The sequence below is a fragment of the Lynx rufus genome, unplaced genomic scaffold (assembly GCF_022079265.1).
Source record: "Lynx rufus isolate CCGP_SWC_20201006 ecotype Redwood Valley unplaced genomic scaffold, mLynRuf1.p SCAF_1, whole genome shotgun sequence".
Taxonomy (NCBI): Eukaryota; Metazoa; Chordata; class Mammalia; order Carnivora; family Felidae; genus Lynx; species Lynx rufus.
In genome coordinates this window covers 157,401,011-157,418,295 of record NW_025814823.1, presented here as the reverse complement: position 1 = coordinate 157,418,295, position 17,285 = coordinate 157,401,011, and the positions used below count along the sequence as shown (strand labels likewise).

The following is a 17,285-nucleotide window of genomic DNA, read 5'->3' as shown; positions in this document are numbered from 1 at the left end:
GTTAATCTTAAGATCACTTTTGAGATTCTATGTCTCTTTCAATCTAATCACAATTGTTAGAAAACACGTACTTGTGTTTAGTATAAAATTATGTAACTTTTAGTATTTTAAAAGAGCAGAGTTGAGATGATCCTAGTAGAAAAGATTTTCTTTCATAAAAATACTTAACTTGTCTCTTAAAGCAATAATAAATTGATACTTGGAAGTTGTTAGAATTGATAGTTTGGAAGTTGTAAATATGATAAAACTGAACTTTTCAAATGATTTAATGGAAAGAATTTATCAGTCTTAATTTTTACTACTTGTGAAAGTTTATCCAAATAATTATTTTCTATTATAGGGAGGTGCTGTTGCAGGAAATGTGGCTCATATTTTGGACTCAAATCATGGAAAGGTTAGTTTTCCCCAGTACAAAGGAAATGTCCTACTTATTAAATAATATTATTGGTAAACAATAACAATTTTTCCCCCTAAGTTTAAGAGGTTACATTGTACCCAATAGAGGCCCGCTTTTAGCCAGTTTGAAAGTCACTGAGCTATAATTTGTTAACCCTCTTCTTTTCTCTTATGCAGAAGGCGTTACTGTATACTGCGGTAAATCAGTTAGCTATGGGAAGCAGTTCATCAGAAGCTGAAAAAAATATTGCACTAAAGACCATTCAGAAAGCAGCTCTTCTTTCTCCAGGTGAGTATAATATCCATTTCATTAATTCAAATTTTGTTGGTCTTGAATTTGCAGCTTGTGGGTACAAAGTTTGTATTTTCATGAAATAAAAGGGAATTTTAAGAAAATAAGGTTTTGCATATTATTTGATTATCTACATTTGGCTGTTGATAATTAAGAGGTAATCAATTCTTGAAACAGGCTGAATGGAATATCTGCATAAGGATACTTTGTTATCCTTGATTGAAAATCTGAATTCTGTATTTTCATGGAATAGTTTTATTTCTGTTTTGCATCTGTCTGGTTTAATGAGGTTTACCTATAGCTGCTAAATTATTTAATGAACATGTTTAGTCATTTTAATTATCTTTATGGGTAGTTAGCTCCTTGAGGAGTGGAGGTGTGTTCTGTGGTAATGTTGGAATGCCAAGGTGATGGCCTCACCTGAGCAGCTCTTTTTGTGTCATGTGTATACCATTGATCACACTGAGGGAGTATATACGACTGCATCAGCATACTTCCATTATCACTGCTGGAGAAATGCCCCAGAGCACTGGAATACCTGTGGGCTTATGAGGCGTATTTTTACTAATATTATTTTTAATATGACATGTAGCATTAAATAATTTATTCCCGCAGAGCACTTCAAACATTTGTTAGATCGGAATAGTTTTGCTTTTGGCTGGGGACTGTTAGGAAACAAATTGCACAAAATAAGTCCAATGTTGTCTTCACTATAAATTATAAAGATCCTAACTAAATGGCTAAATATCTAGTAATTCAGAGATTATTTTATAAAACAAGTAAACAGACCAATATCTTATTGCTTATTCTTTGTTTTATTTATGTAATAGAACAAAAAGAGACCCTAAACATTTCGATTTGTTTTTGTTATACATTGGATAAGTTTTTGATTTTTAGAGGTGTTTCATGGAAGTATTGGATTAAAAAAAAAAAAAAAAGGCAGGGGGTGCCTGGTGGCTCAGTTAGTTAAGCATCTAACTCTGGATTTTGACTCAGGTCATGATCTCAGGATTCATGAGTTTGAGCCCTGTGTGAGGCTCTGTGCTAACAGTGTGGAGCCTCGTTGGGATTCTCTCTGTCCTCTTGTCTTTCTGCCCCTCTCCTGCTTGCGTTTTCTTTTTCTCTCTCTTTCAAAGTCAATAAATTTAAAAAAAAATGGATATAATTACTCTCAAGGATTTTTACTGTGAATCTAGTATGATAAAAGATCTGTTAGGTTTTGATTGTATGAGGGGCATTAAACGTTAAAAAGGTGACATTGCCCATATAAGGTCTTCTGTAATGATCTTACTTTCCCATATTATCTGGAGAAATATATACTCAAAGATGCTTAAAACAGAGCCTGAGTGATGAAGATGAATACCTGTCTGAGACTTGGTTTTGGAGTCCAATAAAAGTAAATGTAATTGTAGTTATGGGTAGTAGCATATACCTAGTCCTTGTAGCTGAACAAAGTATAGTTTTGACAGATGGTATTCAAAGGAATCTTTTTAGAAATTTAAATATAATCCCAAGAATTTAGAATCAAATTTTAAAAAATCCAATTTCTGCTAGATTAGTGCTTCTGTGATATTAAAAGATATTTTTAGCAAACTATATTTAAAAAATTTGAGGGGCGCCTGGGAGGCTCAGTTGGTTAAGTGCCGACTTTGTCTCAAGTCATGATCTCACGGTTCATGGGTTCAAGCCCTGCATTGGGCTCTCTGTTGACAGCTCAGAGCCTGGAGACTGCTTCAGATTCTGTGTCTCCCTATCTCTCTGCCCCTCCCCCTTCTCATGCTCTGTCGTCTCTCTCAAAAATAAATAAACATTAAAAAAATTTAAAAACTGAGGTTTGTAATAAATATATTTTTATACTATCACTTGATTTCATAGGGAATTTGAAGTTGCTGAATAGTCTGGAAGACTAAATGAAAACAGCAGTTCTTTTGAAATGTGACAGAAAAAATTGCTGCCAACTAATGTCCATCTCTTCCCTCCTGTAATCTAAACTATAGAATACCCTAAGATCTCTAAGGGATTTCTTCACTTAATCTTAGAAATAAGTCAATGTTCAGAAATTATTAACTAACTGGAATTTAAATAAAAACTTGAAACTACAAAAAAAAAAAAATTCAGAAATTGATTCTACCTCAGTTGGAACTTTGGATTTTAGACCTGATGATACCCGAGCCATCATCCAGTTCATTTGTTTTATAGAAAAATGAGTCCTGAAGGGAAAGCTGGCAGAGTTAATTAGTGCCATTGTTAGACCTAAAACCCAGATCTAAGAGTCATGTGCCTTTCATTATACATTAATCAGATCTCATAAGTTCTGAGGGATGGTTCCCATTTCCTTATTCTAGAATTTGATTTTATCTTTTGTTATTTAAAATAAAGTAGTCATTATTTCAGGCAGGAATTATTTTATAATATGGTGGTATGCATTTAATTTTTTTGTAAAAAGTTTTTATGTGCCTAAGATTTCTAATGATTCTTATACTATTATATCAGTAATACTGATCCTCTATAAATGAAGTAGAGAAACATTTCAGACATTTGATAGGGGATATATATTAGATGGAGCAGTTAGACAAAAAATATAAAATTGAAGCTAAAATTTTTGTTTAAATGACACTCTTTTTAGCTAGCACCCCTTGTGGGATTAAAAAAAATTTTTTTTTAAGTGTAGCAGGACTAACATACAGGCCATGCAAATATTAACCTGCAAAATATGACTTATAAAAAGCAAAAAATAAAAACTCTTCTAAAGTTCCAAGTTGTTTTTCACCTTGTCTTCACAACTGCCTTTCTTAAAAAGAGGCATCTGTCTGCATAATCTCTATTATTACCACCTCAGTCTCAGTCCACTGCTTCCCCCTCTCCCCAGAAGAAGCTATCATGGTGTGAAGGAAGGAAGGAAAGATCAAATCGATGAAGGGATATATAATCATAGAATTCCTTCATTTGGAATGATAAAATGGCTTTCACGATTGGCTGTTAGAACATATGTAAATGGAGTTATCTTGAGCTTTTCCTTTGACTCAGACTTTTCTTAAAAACTGAGAAAGAGTGTTATTTTGCTTTTCCTATGATTGAACCTTTAATACAGAGATTGAATGATAAACATAAATGTCTCTTTGAGACTTGTCCTTGGTGTCCAATGAAAGTGAATATAATTGACTTTTCCTTTTTTTTGTTGGTTTCAGTAGTAGAATTAAGTGAATCATCACATACATGTAACCCAACAGTGCTCATCACAAGTGCCCTCCTTAATGCCCATCACCCGTTTAGCCCATTCCCCCACCCACCTCCCCTCCAGTAACCCTTTTATTTTCTCTGTAGTTGAGTCTCTTATGGTTTACCTCCCTCTCTGTTTTTATCTTATTCTTCTTTTCCACAATAGAACAGTACTCTAGGTAGCTGAGCTAATCAGCCATGGAAGAGCTTAATAGGATATTTCTCATCCTTTGCTGTATTTTGAAAAAAAAAAAAGCAAATCTTGAAGAATGAATATAGTAATATGTCTTCTGAAAAGAAGTATAGTTTTCCTTTAAGAAAATGATTTTTTTTTCTAGAGATATAATTTATTTTATTTTCAGTTTAATTTTTTGGTATTTATAAACTCTTAACTCTCATTTTTGGTAGCTTTTCAGCAATATGTTGATATTAACAAGCCTTCTAACATATTTCCTGTGTTTAGGTGACCCTGCCGTCTGGGCTGGGCTAATGGCAGCCTGTCATGCTGAAGATAAGCTGGCTCTAGTGGACAACACTGAGCCGAAGAGAATGGATTTGTACTTGGCCCTGTTATCTGCTGTTTCTGCTTCAAGTAAGCTTAAACAACCATTTCATACATGATGAATTCAGGGCAAAGTACTCAGAAGGATATTGCCAAAAGGTAGTGGGCACACTTAGCCCTACACTAAAGGCTACTATGTTCTCATCAGACAAAGCTTAAAACCAAGCCTTGAAAAGATGAAATCATTTTCAAGGGGCTTAACTTCCTACAGAACAAAGCCCAAGAACAATACAGAAATACAAAAATGTTCAGCATTCAACAAGGTAAAATTAACAATGTCTGGTGTCCAGTTAAAACAGAATAGGCATGCAAAGAGGTAGAAAAATACCACCCATAGTGAGATAAATCACTCAATGGAAACAGATCCACAGGTGACATGATAGAAGTCTCTTTAAAACGTAATTGTTCAAAGCATACATTACAACAATAGCACAAAGAATAAAAGGGGAAAATGGAAGTATTCTGTTATAAAATTACACTGTAAGTGAAGTGGTATAATATTACTTAAAGGTGGACTGTGACAGGTTAAAGATGAATACTTTAAAATTTAAAGTAGACACTAAATAGAGTTATAGTAAATAAGCCACCAAAGTAGATAAAATGAAATCATAAAAAATAATCCAAAGAAGAGGAAAAGAGAACGAAGACTAGATAAGACAAATAGAAAACAACACATTAGTTAAACCCAACCATATCGGTAGTCAAGTTAAATGGTCTAAATACCCTAATTAAAAGGCAGAGATTGTCAGATTGATAAAAAAGCAAGAGCCAACTATAAACTGCCTAAAAGAAGAATAGATAAAATATAAATTTATATTTAAACATAAAGATGAAAATAGCCTAAAAAGTGAAAGGATGAAAAAAGATATTCCATGTCAACACTAATCAAAAACAGGTGAGGGGCACCTGGGTGGCTGAGTCAGTTAAGCATCTGACTTTAGCTCAGGTTATTATCTCACAGTTCTGGAGTTCAAGCCCTGCATTGGGCTCTGTGCTGACAGCTCAGAACCTGGAGCCTGCTTTGGATGCTATGTCTGCCTCTCTCTCTGCCCCTCCCCCACTCATGTGCTCACTCGCTCGCTCTCTCTCTCTCTCTCTCTCAAAAAAGAATAAACATTAAAAAAAAAAAGAAAGAAAGTTGAAATGGCACTGCTAATTTCAGGCAAATTAGATTTCAGAGCAAGGGATATTACCAATGATACAGAAGGCCATTTCATAATGGAATCAGTTCATCAAGAGAACATAACAAGTCTAAGCATTTAAGCACTAAGTAGCAGATCTTCAAAATACAAAAAATCTGCATTGTATTTCACAATAAGATGGGTAGAAAAAAATGAAAACTTACGGAAAAATGTACGAAGCAAAAACTTACAGAACTGAAAGGGATAGACAAATCCACAATTATAACTAGAGATTTAGTAATCTTTTGATAATTGACAGAACAATTTGACAAAAAAATCTGTAAAGATGTAATAAAGACTTGAACAGCACTGTCAACTAACTTTACCTAATTGGCCTTTGTGGAATACTTCTAATAACAGCAGAAGGCCTATTGTCAAATGCATGCAGAGCATTTACCCAAATCTTAAATGGGCCATGAAACAGGTCTAAATAAATTTAAAGGGCTTCAAATCATGTATAAAGCATATTGTCTTAATACAATGGAATTAAATTAAAAACAAGTAACAGAAAAATATCTGGAAAATTCTCAAATATTTAGAAACTAAATAAATACTTTTAAATAATCCAGTTCAAAGAATAAGCTAGAAGGGAAGTGAGAAAATATTTTGAACTGAGTGAAAAGGGAAAAACAGCCTTTCAAAGTATTAAAAGCACTGCTTACAGAGAAATTTATAGCATCTAATGTCTACATTAAAGCCTTCAAATCAGTGATCTCATCTTCTCCTTAAGAACTAGAAAATGGAAGATGAAATTATACCCAAAGTAAGCAGAAGAAAAGAAGTAATAAATAGTAGCGATCAGTGAAATAGAAAACAGAAAATTAACAAATGTGAAAACTTGTTCTTTGAGAAGATCAATAGGATTGATAAACCTCTAGCCAGACATCAGGGATAAAAAACAGTACCCATGTCAGAAATGAAAGAGGGTACATCGCTATAGCTATTTAAAGGCTGATAGGATCTTATGAACAAGCTTATGCCACTAAATTTGGCAACTTAGAAATGGACAAATTCTTTGAAAGACACAAAACTCACTTCGAAAGAAATAAATAAACTGAATAGCTTTGTATCTGTTAAAGATACTGAATTTGTAGTTCTAAATCTCCCCACAAAGAAAACTCCAGGACCCAATGTCTTCACTGATGAATTCTACCAACCATTTAAGGAAGAAATAATGCCAGTTCTAAACAAATCCTTCCAGGTAATTTAAAAGTTTGGTAACTTTTTTCTATATGGCCAACATTACCCTGGCACCAAAACCAGGCAAAGACTTCAATAAGGATACTGCAGAACTACGGTGCAAAAATTCATAACACACTGTATCAATTCAAATGCAACAACACATAGAAAAGATGATACATCATGATCACCTGGGGTTTATCTTGGGAACGCAAAGTCACTTTAACATTTGAAAATGCATGTAATTTACCATATTAACAGCTGTGAACGTGCTAGACAAAGGGGTCTATACTTTATGATTCTATTTGTATGAAAGTTTAGAAGATGCAGTCTGATCTATTGTGACTGAAAAGAATTAGCGGTTGCCTGGGGACAGAGGGTGAGAGGAGAGGTAGGTAGGGGAACAGAAGTGATTACAGAGCAGTAGGAATAAACTTTTCATGATGGTGACTATGTTCATTATCTTGATTTTAGTGATGGTTCATGGATAGATGCCCATGTCAAAAGTCTTTAGAATGTACTGTTTGAATACGTACATGTGTGTAATTTACGATACATCAATTATATCACAATAAATATTTAATTTTTTACAATGAATTATTTTTAATTTTGCTATAAAGTGTTTTTGGTTTTTGTTTGTTTTGTTTTGTTTTTGTGTAAGTCACAAGTCTATAAAGTTTTAAGTTACTCAGCCACAAACATTCCTACCATGAAACTCTTCAGAAACCTGTCATTTGTCAGGATAGTTTATGGGATTTCGGTAGTACATGTAAGTTTAAAAAATTATAGATGCATTGTAAGTCTAATTGTAATACTTCTTAGCAACTAATTACTCCTTTGGGAAAATGTTATAAATCGCAGAGGAAAGTAACACTGACATTTTTGTTCACAGTTAGAGACAAAGAATTCCTTGAAAATTATAACCAATCTCTGGAAAAGTGGTCTCTCTCCCAAGCTGTCACTGGTCTAATAGACACAGGAAGACTAGCTGAAGCTGAAGGCCTCTGCACAAAGGTATTATTATTATGAAATTGAGCATTGAGATTTGTGGATTCTTATCCTACTTGGAAAATGACATTAAAAATAGAGTGCACATTATTTAAAGGGCATATGGTGATGGTGTGATGATAGTAATGATTATAATTACCCAACATTTATTGAGTACTTACTATAAGCTGGTCAGTACATTTAGCAGTTTGTATTTGAACTTCACAACAATGTATGACATGGATGTTTATTATTATCCTCTTTTTATAAATAAGTAAACTAAAGCTCAGGGTAAGCGATTTACACAAGAGTTTGCAGCTAGAAATTGATTGAGTTGCCATTTGAACTCACATGTGTCTGATTCTAGGACTCAAGGACTTAATAGGTCTTTGGGAAGGCAGTACCATTATGGAAGCAGTATTTTCCTTTGATTTCTGGTTACTGCCTTCAGAATGCTATGTTTTCCAGCATCCCTGTAGTTTTCCAAAGTTCTGAACCACATAGAATGACTGTGAGGATTAAGTGGGTGATTGGAGCTACTCAGTAGTCACCTTTTATAAACCTGGATTGTGGGCTCTGTGAGTAAATCCTTAGCACCTTGCCAGCACATAGTAGGGGTTCAATAAATTTCTATTGAATGAATGAATCAATTTCATAAAGCTATTTAGAAATAATTTAATGGATAAGGACAGTTTTAAACATCTCCTTATCCTGACGTTTTCCTGAAAACATCTTTTTTCATAATTGCTTACCAGGAAGATTTTATTTTCTTTAGAAATGTGTTTTGTTTTGTTTTTGTTTTTGAAAGAAAGATCAATATAAATTTTACAGAGAAGGAAGAATGGATCTTTGAAGATCCCTTTGGTGTTTTAATTCTCCGAAAAAGCAGAGTAATAAATTTTCTCTTTTATTTAAGAAATTTCATCTATATTCAGGACAGATTAGTATTATGCAGTGAGTGTTTAACAAGCGACTGACAGTTGCTATGTTCTGTTTGACAGAATAAGGGATACTTTTATGATTTTTTTCTTGTCATTCTTTTGTTCCAATCTCTTACTTAGAAGAAAGCAATCACATACATTTAAGACTATAACTTAATTAATAAAAAATAGAGAAGCATGAGATTGAAGGACAAGCAATAAAGAAATGTTTAAAACAATAGTGGAAGGCTTGTTTAGAGAACTTTCTTTAAATTCTCCCCCGTACAGATATATATAGGAAAGGAGATGCATATACATATACATAATTATGTATGTGTGTGTTTTCATGTACTAATAATGGCTTAGGGAAATGGATAAATGGGTCATTTTTCTTACTATGTGTAGGAAGTCTTTGCCTAGAGAAGGACATCCAGTGAATATCTTTGTGAAGAGGTTGAAAAAGGAAAACATTTATAGCTCTTTTCTTCTTATATGGTCTAGTTTCTTCCAATAAGGCATTGTTTTAGCCTTCACTGTTAATATTATGTTTTCTTGGTTCAGCTATTTACATTCAGAACTTAAGTTTTTCAGGATATCACCTGAGAATAAAACAAGTCAAAGGGAAACTAAATCTAAAATAAATGCCTTATAAACTACAATTATAGCATTACCAATTTCAAAGTTTATTTAAATGTGGAGTTTTATATGTTCATCGTTCTATTTATTTTACTTTTGCAGTTATTTTTTTAATAAGAAAAAGTTTAAATTCAGATTTTTTTCCAACATTAAGAATAGCTTAGTTGCTATTTTAACATTCAAGAATCTGTGTGATATATTTGTATTTGGGGTTTAATTTTTAGAATTTAAAAAGTAACCCTGATCAGCCGGCTGTTATCTTACTTCTGAGACAAGTTCAGTGTAAACCACTCCTGGATTCACAAAACCCTCTCCCAGATGCTGTACTTGAAGAGCTGCAGAAAACAGTCATGTCCAATTCAACTTCTGTTCCAGCGTGGCAGGTAAATTCTCTCCATTCTTACAATGAGTCCTGAATTAGAATACTTCATGATACTAGGTGAGGTTAGGCGGTATGCTCCATTTTGTTTATCTTGCCTTTAAAGTCACCATATATGTTTCGTTTTCAATAACTGAAGCATGCTGTATTGGGATTAAGGAGACTAAGTAAGTTTAATACTAATTTAGGATCTGCAGCTACACTGCTTCACAGGTTTTTAAATTGTCGATTATGAATTTCCTCAATTTAAAACAATGTTGAAAATACTGCCTTTTACATAGGATTGATGTAACACATTAAAGAAGTATTTCAAACATTTTGTCATAATGGTGCTAACTCCACCTTTAGGGAGGATGTATGTGTTTTTTTTTCTAGCTACCTTATAGGTAACCCATATCCAGGATTTTAATGGGTGTTTAGTGCTTTTTGAAGTAGTTATGGATGCTTGAATGAACAGACTATCCTTTTAGCTGGCTCTGGTTATCTACAGTGACAAACACATAATGATCACTATATGCTTTATTCTTATCAATATTAAAACACAAGAAAACATGTAATTACTTTATTCAGTGTATTATAGTTTCCTCTCTGCTCCAGAGAAAGTATCAAAGGGGCTTTTTGATACCGATTTTACAGAAGCTTATTTTTTACTGTAATTTCTTGCTCATTTTGATCTTTCATTATAACACCTTTTTGATGTCCCCGCTTAAAAAGATTATCCTATGGCATACAGTAGTTGGACTATGCAACCTAAGCCTACTTTTTATTCTAATTATTGGAGAAGGGTGGTGCTTTTTTCCCCTCTTCTAAAATTTGCCATATGAGAATTAAGATACTTTAATTCTAAGGTCAGATGGATAGTAATGATTTCATATTCTTCATCAAGACTTCATATGCTTGTCAAAGTAAAAAGGAAAAATTAAAAGATAAATTATATAGCATGTAGAGTCTTAAGAGATAGAGTGTGTCTTCTTTTATGATATAATTCACAAATAATAGAGTATGAAAATCTTATATGTACCATTCATTACATTTTTACTTACCTGTATACCTATTTAGCCACCACCTATACCATGATACAGAATATTGTCAATAACCTGGTTGTCTCCCCCCTGCCTCTCTCTTTGATTTCCCCCTACCTCAAATAAAAAGGAGAACAACTATTCTGACTTCTGTCACTTCTCTCTAGTCTTTCTGCTTTTTGAACATCACATAAACAGACTCTTGTTTTGTGTGTGGTTACTTTCATTCAGCATCACGTCTGTGGGACTCATTTAGTTGTTTCACGTAGCTGTAGTTTTTTTCCGTTTCATCTTATGAATATATTATAAAATGTATCTCTTTTACAGTTGATGGACATTTGGACTATTAATAGGTTTTGGCTATCATAGTTAATGCTGCCATGTCCATCCTTAGATATGTCTTTTGGTGGGTGATAAGGGATATGTATGTTTACTCTAGTAGATCCTATCAAACAGTTTTATAAACCACTAACAAATTTTGAGCATTCCAATTGCTGGTATTGCTAGACCTGGTTATTATTTCCCCTTTTCAGTAGATAAGTAGATAATAGTATCTTGTGATAGTTTTAACTTGACTTTACCTGACTCATGATGTTGAGCTGCTTTTCATAAGCTTAATGAACCTTTGGATATCTTCTTTATAAAGTGCCTTTTTTTTTTCTTTTTTTTTTTTTTTAGTTTTTTGTGGGCTGTTTTTTAATTGATTTTTGGAATTCATTGTAGTTTTTGGATACAAGCACATTTTGAGTATTTGTATTACTGCACATAGTTCCTCATGTCTGTACCTTGGCTTAACACTCTGTTAATATTATTTTTTGATGACTAGTTGTTAATTTTAATTAAGTCTAACTTACCTTTTAATGGTTAATGCTTTATTGAAATTTCTATTTAAGAGCACTTTGCCTCCTTTAAGCTCCTGAAGATATTTTTCGCTTTTCTTTCAGAGATTTTTGTTTTACTTTTCACATATTAGGTATATGATCTGTACAGGATTAATTTTTGTTGATGTTGCAGAGTCAAGGTTCTTTTTTTCCCAGATGTATATCTTACTGTCCCCGCATCATTCCTTGAAAAGACCATTCTGACCCCACAGAACTGTAGTGATGGTTTTACATGAATCAGGTGACTGTGTATGTGGGTCGTATAGGGCTCCATATTCTTTTCTATTCATCTACTTGTTTATTCTTGCTTACAGCTTTACAGTTAGTTTTGATGTGTGGAGCTAATAGTAAGACCTCTGACTTTTTCTCCTTCAAGTGTCTCAGGTCATTTAGGTTTTTTGCATTTACATGTAGATTGTCAGTTACCCTGCTTCCTTAGCGCCCCCCTCCCCCTGCAAACAAAAGCCCTGCTAGGATCTTGATTGGAATTACATGAATCTGTAGTTTAATTGGGGGAGGATTGATAAAGGAATACTACTGAATTTCTCTATCCACAAATGTGGTATATGCCTCAAATTATTTAAGTTCTAAATTTCTGTCAGTAGTGTTTTACAGTTTTCAGTGTAGAGTCTCTTACATTTTTGTGTTAAATTTATTTCTGGGTAGTTCATGTTTTTTGTTCTACTACAAATGGTATTTTTGTCTTGTATGTTAGCTCCAAACACTTAGAAATGCAGTGATATTTATATGTTGACCATCAACAACCTTGCTGAATTCACTTATTCTTTTGAAATGATTTTGGGTTTTCTGTAAACAGAATTAAGTCATTTCTGTGAGTAGTAAAGTTTTACTTTTTCTTTCCAATATATTTATATTGATTTTTTTCTTGCTGTATTGCACTGTTTAGAACCTTGAATAACAATATTAAATAGAAGTGGTGGTAAAATAAGTGAATGTTCTTATTTTCAACCTCACATAAAAAACATTTACTGCTTCCCAATTATGATATTTACTGCAAGTTTTTATAGATACATTTATCAGATCAAGGAAGTCTTCTATTCTAAATTGATAAAAGATTTTTTATTTTTTTCATGAATGGATGTTGAATTTTAACAGATCTTGTGAGGGGCATCTGTTAGAATGGTTCTTTTTTTATTCTGCTAATGTGGACTGTGTTGACTTTCAAATGTTCAACTAACCTTGCATTCTTAGTAGAAATCTTACTTGGTTTTCCTGGCTATGATGTATTACTCCTTTTATATATTGCTGGAGTTGATTTGTTAATGTCTTTTTAGAGAATTTTTAATACCTATATTCAGGAGAGAATGGCTTATTTTTCATTCTTATGAGGTCTGTGTTAGGTTTTGGCATCTATGTTGTTAATTCTCCTTTATTTTCCGAGAGAGTATGTATCAGAGTGACATTTATTTCTTTAATGTTTGGAAGAATTCACCATTGAAGCCACTTGGGCTGAGGATGTTTTTTTTCTTTTTTAATTGCTGGTTAAATTTCTTTTCACTTCTTTAGCATTCATGAGCTACAGGAAATTTGTCCAGCACATCTCAATTTCATGTTTATTGGCATAAAGTTGTTTATGATATCCTCTTTAATGTATCATGGGGGCGCCTGAGCGGCTCAGTTTGTTAAGCTGACTTTGGCTCAGGTCATGATCTTGTGGTTCGTGAGTTTGAGCCCCATGTTGGGCTCTGTGCTGACAACTCAGAGCCTGGAGCCTGCATCAGGTTCTGTGTCTCCCTTTCTCTTTCTGCCCCTTCCCTGCTCTCTCACACTCTGTCTCTCTCACAAAAATAAATAAACATTAAAATTTTTTTTTCAGTGTTTATATAATCTGTAATGCTTTTTTTCCGTTTTCATTCTTACATTGGTAATTTGTTTTCTGAATTTTTTCTTGATAAACAATTTTGTTAACTTGTCAAAGAACCAACTTTTTGGTTTGATTTTCTTCATTATATTTTCTTTACACATTATTGATTTCTTTTATTTTTTATTTTCTTTACGTTCTTTGCATTTTGGGGTTTTTTTTTTTTTTTTTTTTTTTTTTTTTTTTTTTACCTAGCTTCTTGACAGAGAAACTTAAGATTTTCTGTCTTTCTCGAATATATATATGCATCCCCCAGGACTTTATGTAGTGTTTTCATTGTCATTTATTTGAATATGTTTTCTAATTTCCATTGGATTTCTTCTTTGATCCATGTTTTTTTCTGAAGCATGTTGCAAAATTTCTAATATGGGAGAGGATGAATTTTTTAGTTATTTCTCTGTTACTGTTTAATTTCACTTAATCAGTAAACTGTATGATTTTAGTTCTTTAGTTATATGGTTGGATTTGGTAAATATTGCATACACATTGTCACTTAATGTATATACTGTGGTTACTGAATGTAGTCTTCTCAATATGTCACTTAAGTCGAGCTAATTAATTATGTTTAAATCTTCTATGTCCTTATTGAACGTTTCGTGTTTCTTTAACCATTGCTAAGATAGGTGTATTAAAAATCTCCAACTTTGATTCTGCATTTGACTATTTTTTTCATTTCTGTCAACTTTTGCTGCATAAAATCTATGTTATTAGGTAAATACAAATGTAGGAGTGTTATATCTTCCAATTAATTGATTCTTATTATGAAACAGCACCCTTTGTCTCTAATATTTCTTGTCTTAAAGTCTACTTTATTAATACAACTATACAAACTTCTTTTGATTAGCATTTACATGATATGTCTGTTTTCATAGTCCATTTTGATTTTGTTCTTGACTTGCCATCTCAGAAAACTCTTTAAGACTGTCAAGTCAGGGGCACCTGGGTGGCTTAGTTGGTTAAAGCATCCGACTCTTGATTTCTTCTCAAGTCATGATCTCATGGTTCTTGAGATTAAGCTGCACATTGGGCTCTGTGATGACAGCATGGAGCCAGCTTGGGATTCTCTCTCTCCCTCTCTCCTTGCCCTTCCCCTGCTCACACTCTCTCTTTCTCTGTCTCAAAATAAGTAGATACGCATTTATATTAAAAAAAAAAAAAAAAAAACGACTTTCCAGTGATGTGGCTAGTAAGCTCTTGCTGATAGAATGGGCAAGATGGCTATTCCTTTCTTGACCTGTGATTTTTGTTTTTTGGGGGCACAAAATTTAGCAATAATGAAATAAAAAATTAACTTTATCAATGTGTATTGACTTTGTTGGAAGTAGAGTAGCAGGCTGTGTACTAAATTGAAATCTTTTTGGTTCTTTTCTCTTTATGTTCCTCAGTGGCTGGCACACGTGTATCAGTGCCAAGGAATGATGGGTGCTGCAGAGATGTGTTATAGAAAGAGTCTACAAGTAGCATCCCAGCAGGGCAGTTGGAGTGGGAAGCTGTCAAGTCTGCTGAGACTAGCTCTACTTGCTTTAAAAGCCTGCATGGTAAGATCATGTTATAATCATGAAAAATTGATTCATTTATTTTTAAGATGATCGTGCTTTCTCTCAAGTTCCTGTTGTTTTGTCACCTTCTCGTGAGGCCTCCTTATAGACTTTGTATTTGGGCTTTTGATGGAAATAATAGCAATGTAAATCCATAGACTCCAGCAGAACAGTGTCATTGTTTGGGGAAGAAAAGAAACAAAGATTGAAATTAAAAAGTTGAATTAAGGCAGAATATACATTTTTATTTCTTGTTGATAAGTTAGAATTAACCCAGCTACTCATCTGTGACAAAGGTGGCAATAATTAACATTTCAGCCCATTTCTCAGTTCAATTTAACATTCTGTAAGAGGATTTCTAGTAAGTTTTGATTTGACATCAGATTTTTGATACAAAGATAGGTACATTAATCTGTAAGTCCTCTGTACTAGTATGGAAAACTCCTTAGATAAATGTTTAAGTGTGTGTGTGCTTTGGGGGGAAAACTGCAGAACAGTGTATATGATATCCTAGTTGAGTGTATGTATGTGTGATACATATATTTAAGAATATATATGTCTAAATATGTTGTGTTTGTGTGCCTCTGCTTATGGGTACATAGAAAGATACAAAAAGATATAAAAAGAAAATTAATGAGGGGCATCTGGGTGGCTCAGTTGGTTAAGCATTTGAGTCTTGATTTCGACTCAGGTCATGATCCCAAGGTCAAAGGATCCAGCCCCACATGGGGCTCTGCACTGAGCATGGAGCTTGCTTATGATTCTCTCTCCCCCTCCCCACTCTGCCCCTCTCCATCCCTAGCTCTCTAGCTGTCTAAAATAAAAAAATAAATAAAATAATAATTAAAAAAAGAAAGTTAATGACAGTTACTTTGGAGAATAGCACTGGGGGTTTTTAAAGGATGATAGAGAAGACGTTTTCATTTTATATCCTTTGATAGTATTTGAATTTTTATCATATAATGTTGCTTCTGTAATTAAAAGATAAACTGTCATTCTTTGTTTTACATGGTTAGAAGAAATTGTCCTAGATAGGCCTGAATTAATTCATGCTTTTGTCATAGCAATCCATTGCCAATGTTATTTGCTTGCTTTAACTAAGCTTTCTGATAAAGATATATAAGGATTAGGAAATGTTTTCAGCTTTGGTGAGATGACTACAGAGCACATTTAAGAGCTCCTTAGGTTGGTGGCCATGTTTTGTTCATCTTTGCATCCTTGCTTTACCACCCTGCCTTGTACATAGGAGCTCTTCAATAAATGGTTTTGAATGAATGTGTACATAATAATGGTTGTCAAATTTGTGCTGATTTGGGTGAAAAAAAATGGTGGTTAATTGTAGACCATCAAATATTTTGTTTTGTTACATATTTATATTTAACAAATATCTTTGTGACATTGATAGCTGTGTGCTATGGAAGCCACACATAGTACTTATAAGTCTCTTGTATATGTGAACTGGAAAAGTAGAAAATCTTTTAGTCTAACATTATTTGTTAGTTAATAAATATTTTTATTTGGGGGGAGGGTGTTTTGTTTTTTTTTTTTGCCTGTTCTTAATGCTGGGAAATTAAATCTGACCTGGAATAAAACAATAGGAATAACAATAGCAAACATTATAGCACTTAGCCTGTGCTAGATACTGTTACAGTGATTTACACATATTAGTTTATTTAATATTTACAATAATCCTGGTTTACAGTTGAGGAAATTAGCTTGCAGTTTAGTAATACCCAAATATACCCTATCTCTTCTACCCCCTCTCCCCCCAACCACAAAAAGTATTTTCTCTAATAGCTTTGGTTCTGGTTCTACCATGTATTCCTTGTGAAAACTTCAGCCAGTTAAACTACTTAGAGTCTTTTTTTTTTTTTTTTTTTTGGAGTAGTAGTAGTAAAGATGATAATACTACTTTGCCTTCTTATAGGGTTAAATATCAAGTAGAATAACATTTACAAATGCCCTTATAACACTACTCAAATCTAACCTGTTCTTATTGTAATATTTGACACTGAACATTTATTGTAAAAGAATATAAGAGGGGCAGCTGGGTGGCTCAGTCGGTTAAGCATCAGACTTTGGCTCAGGTCATGATCTTGGGGTTTGTGAGTTCGAGCCCCACGTTGGGCTCTGTGCTGACAGCTCAGAGCCTGGAGCCTGCTTTGGATTCTGTGCTCTCTCTCTCTCTCTACCCCTCTCCCACTCACACTC

The 17,285-nt window shown here is 33.4% G+C and overlaps 1 protein-coding gene across 1 annotated transcript in view; it reads left to right on the top strand.

Moving 5' to 3' along the window:
* Positions 1–17,285, top strand: part of SKIC3 (SKI3 subunit of superkiller complex) — an 87,216-nt gene that overhangs the window by 57,796 nt on the left and 12,135 nt on the right. Inside the window, exons 35-40 of the mRNA XM_047089299.1 lie at positions 341–394; positions 574–685; positions 4,371–4,499; positions 7,722–7,843; positions 9,597–9,755; positions 14,922–15,074. Of these exons, the coding sequence (XP_046945255.1) occupies positions 341–394; positions 574–685; positions 4,371–4,499; positions 7,722–7,843; positions 9,597–9,755; positions 14,922–15,074 (729 nt within the window). The remainder of the gene's footprint in view (positions 1–340; positions 395–573; positions 686–4,370; positions 4,500–7,721; positions 7,844–9,596; positions 9,756–14,921; positions 15,075–17,285) is intronic.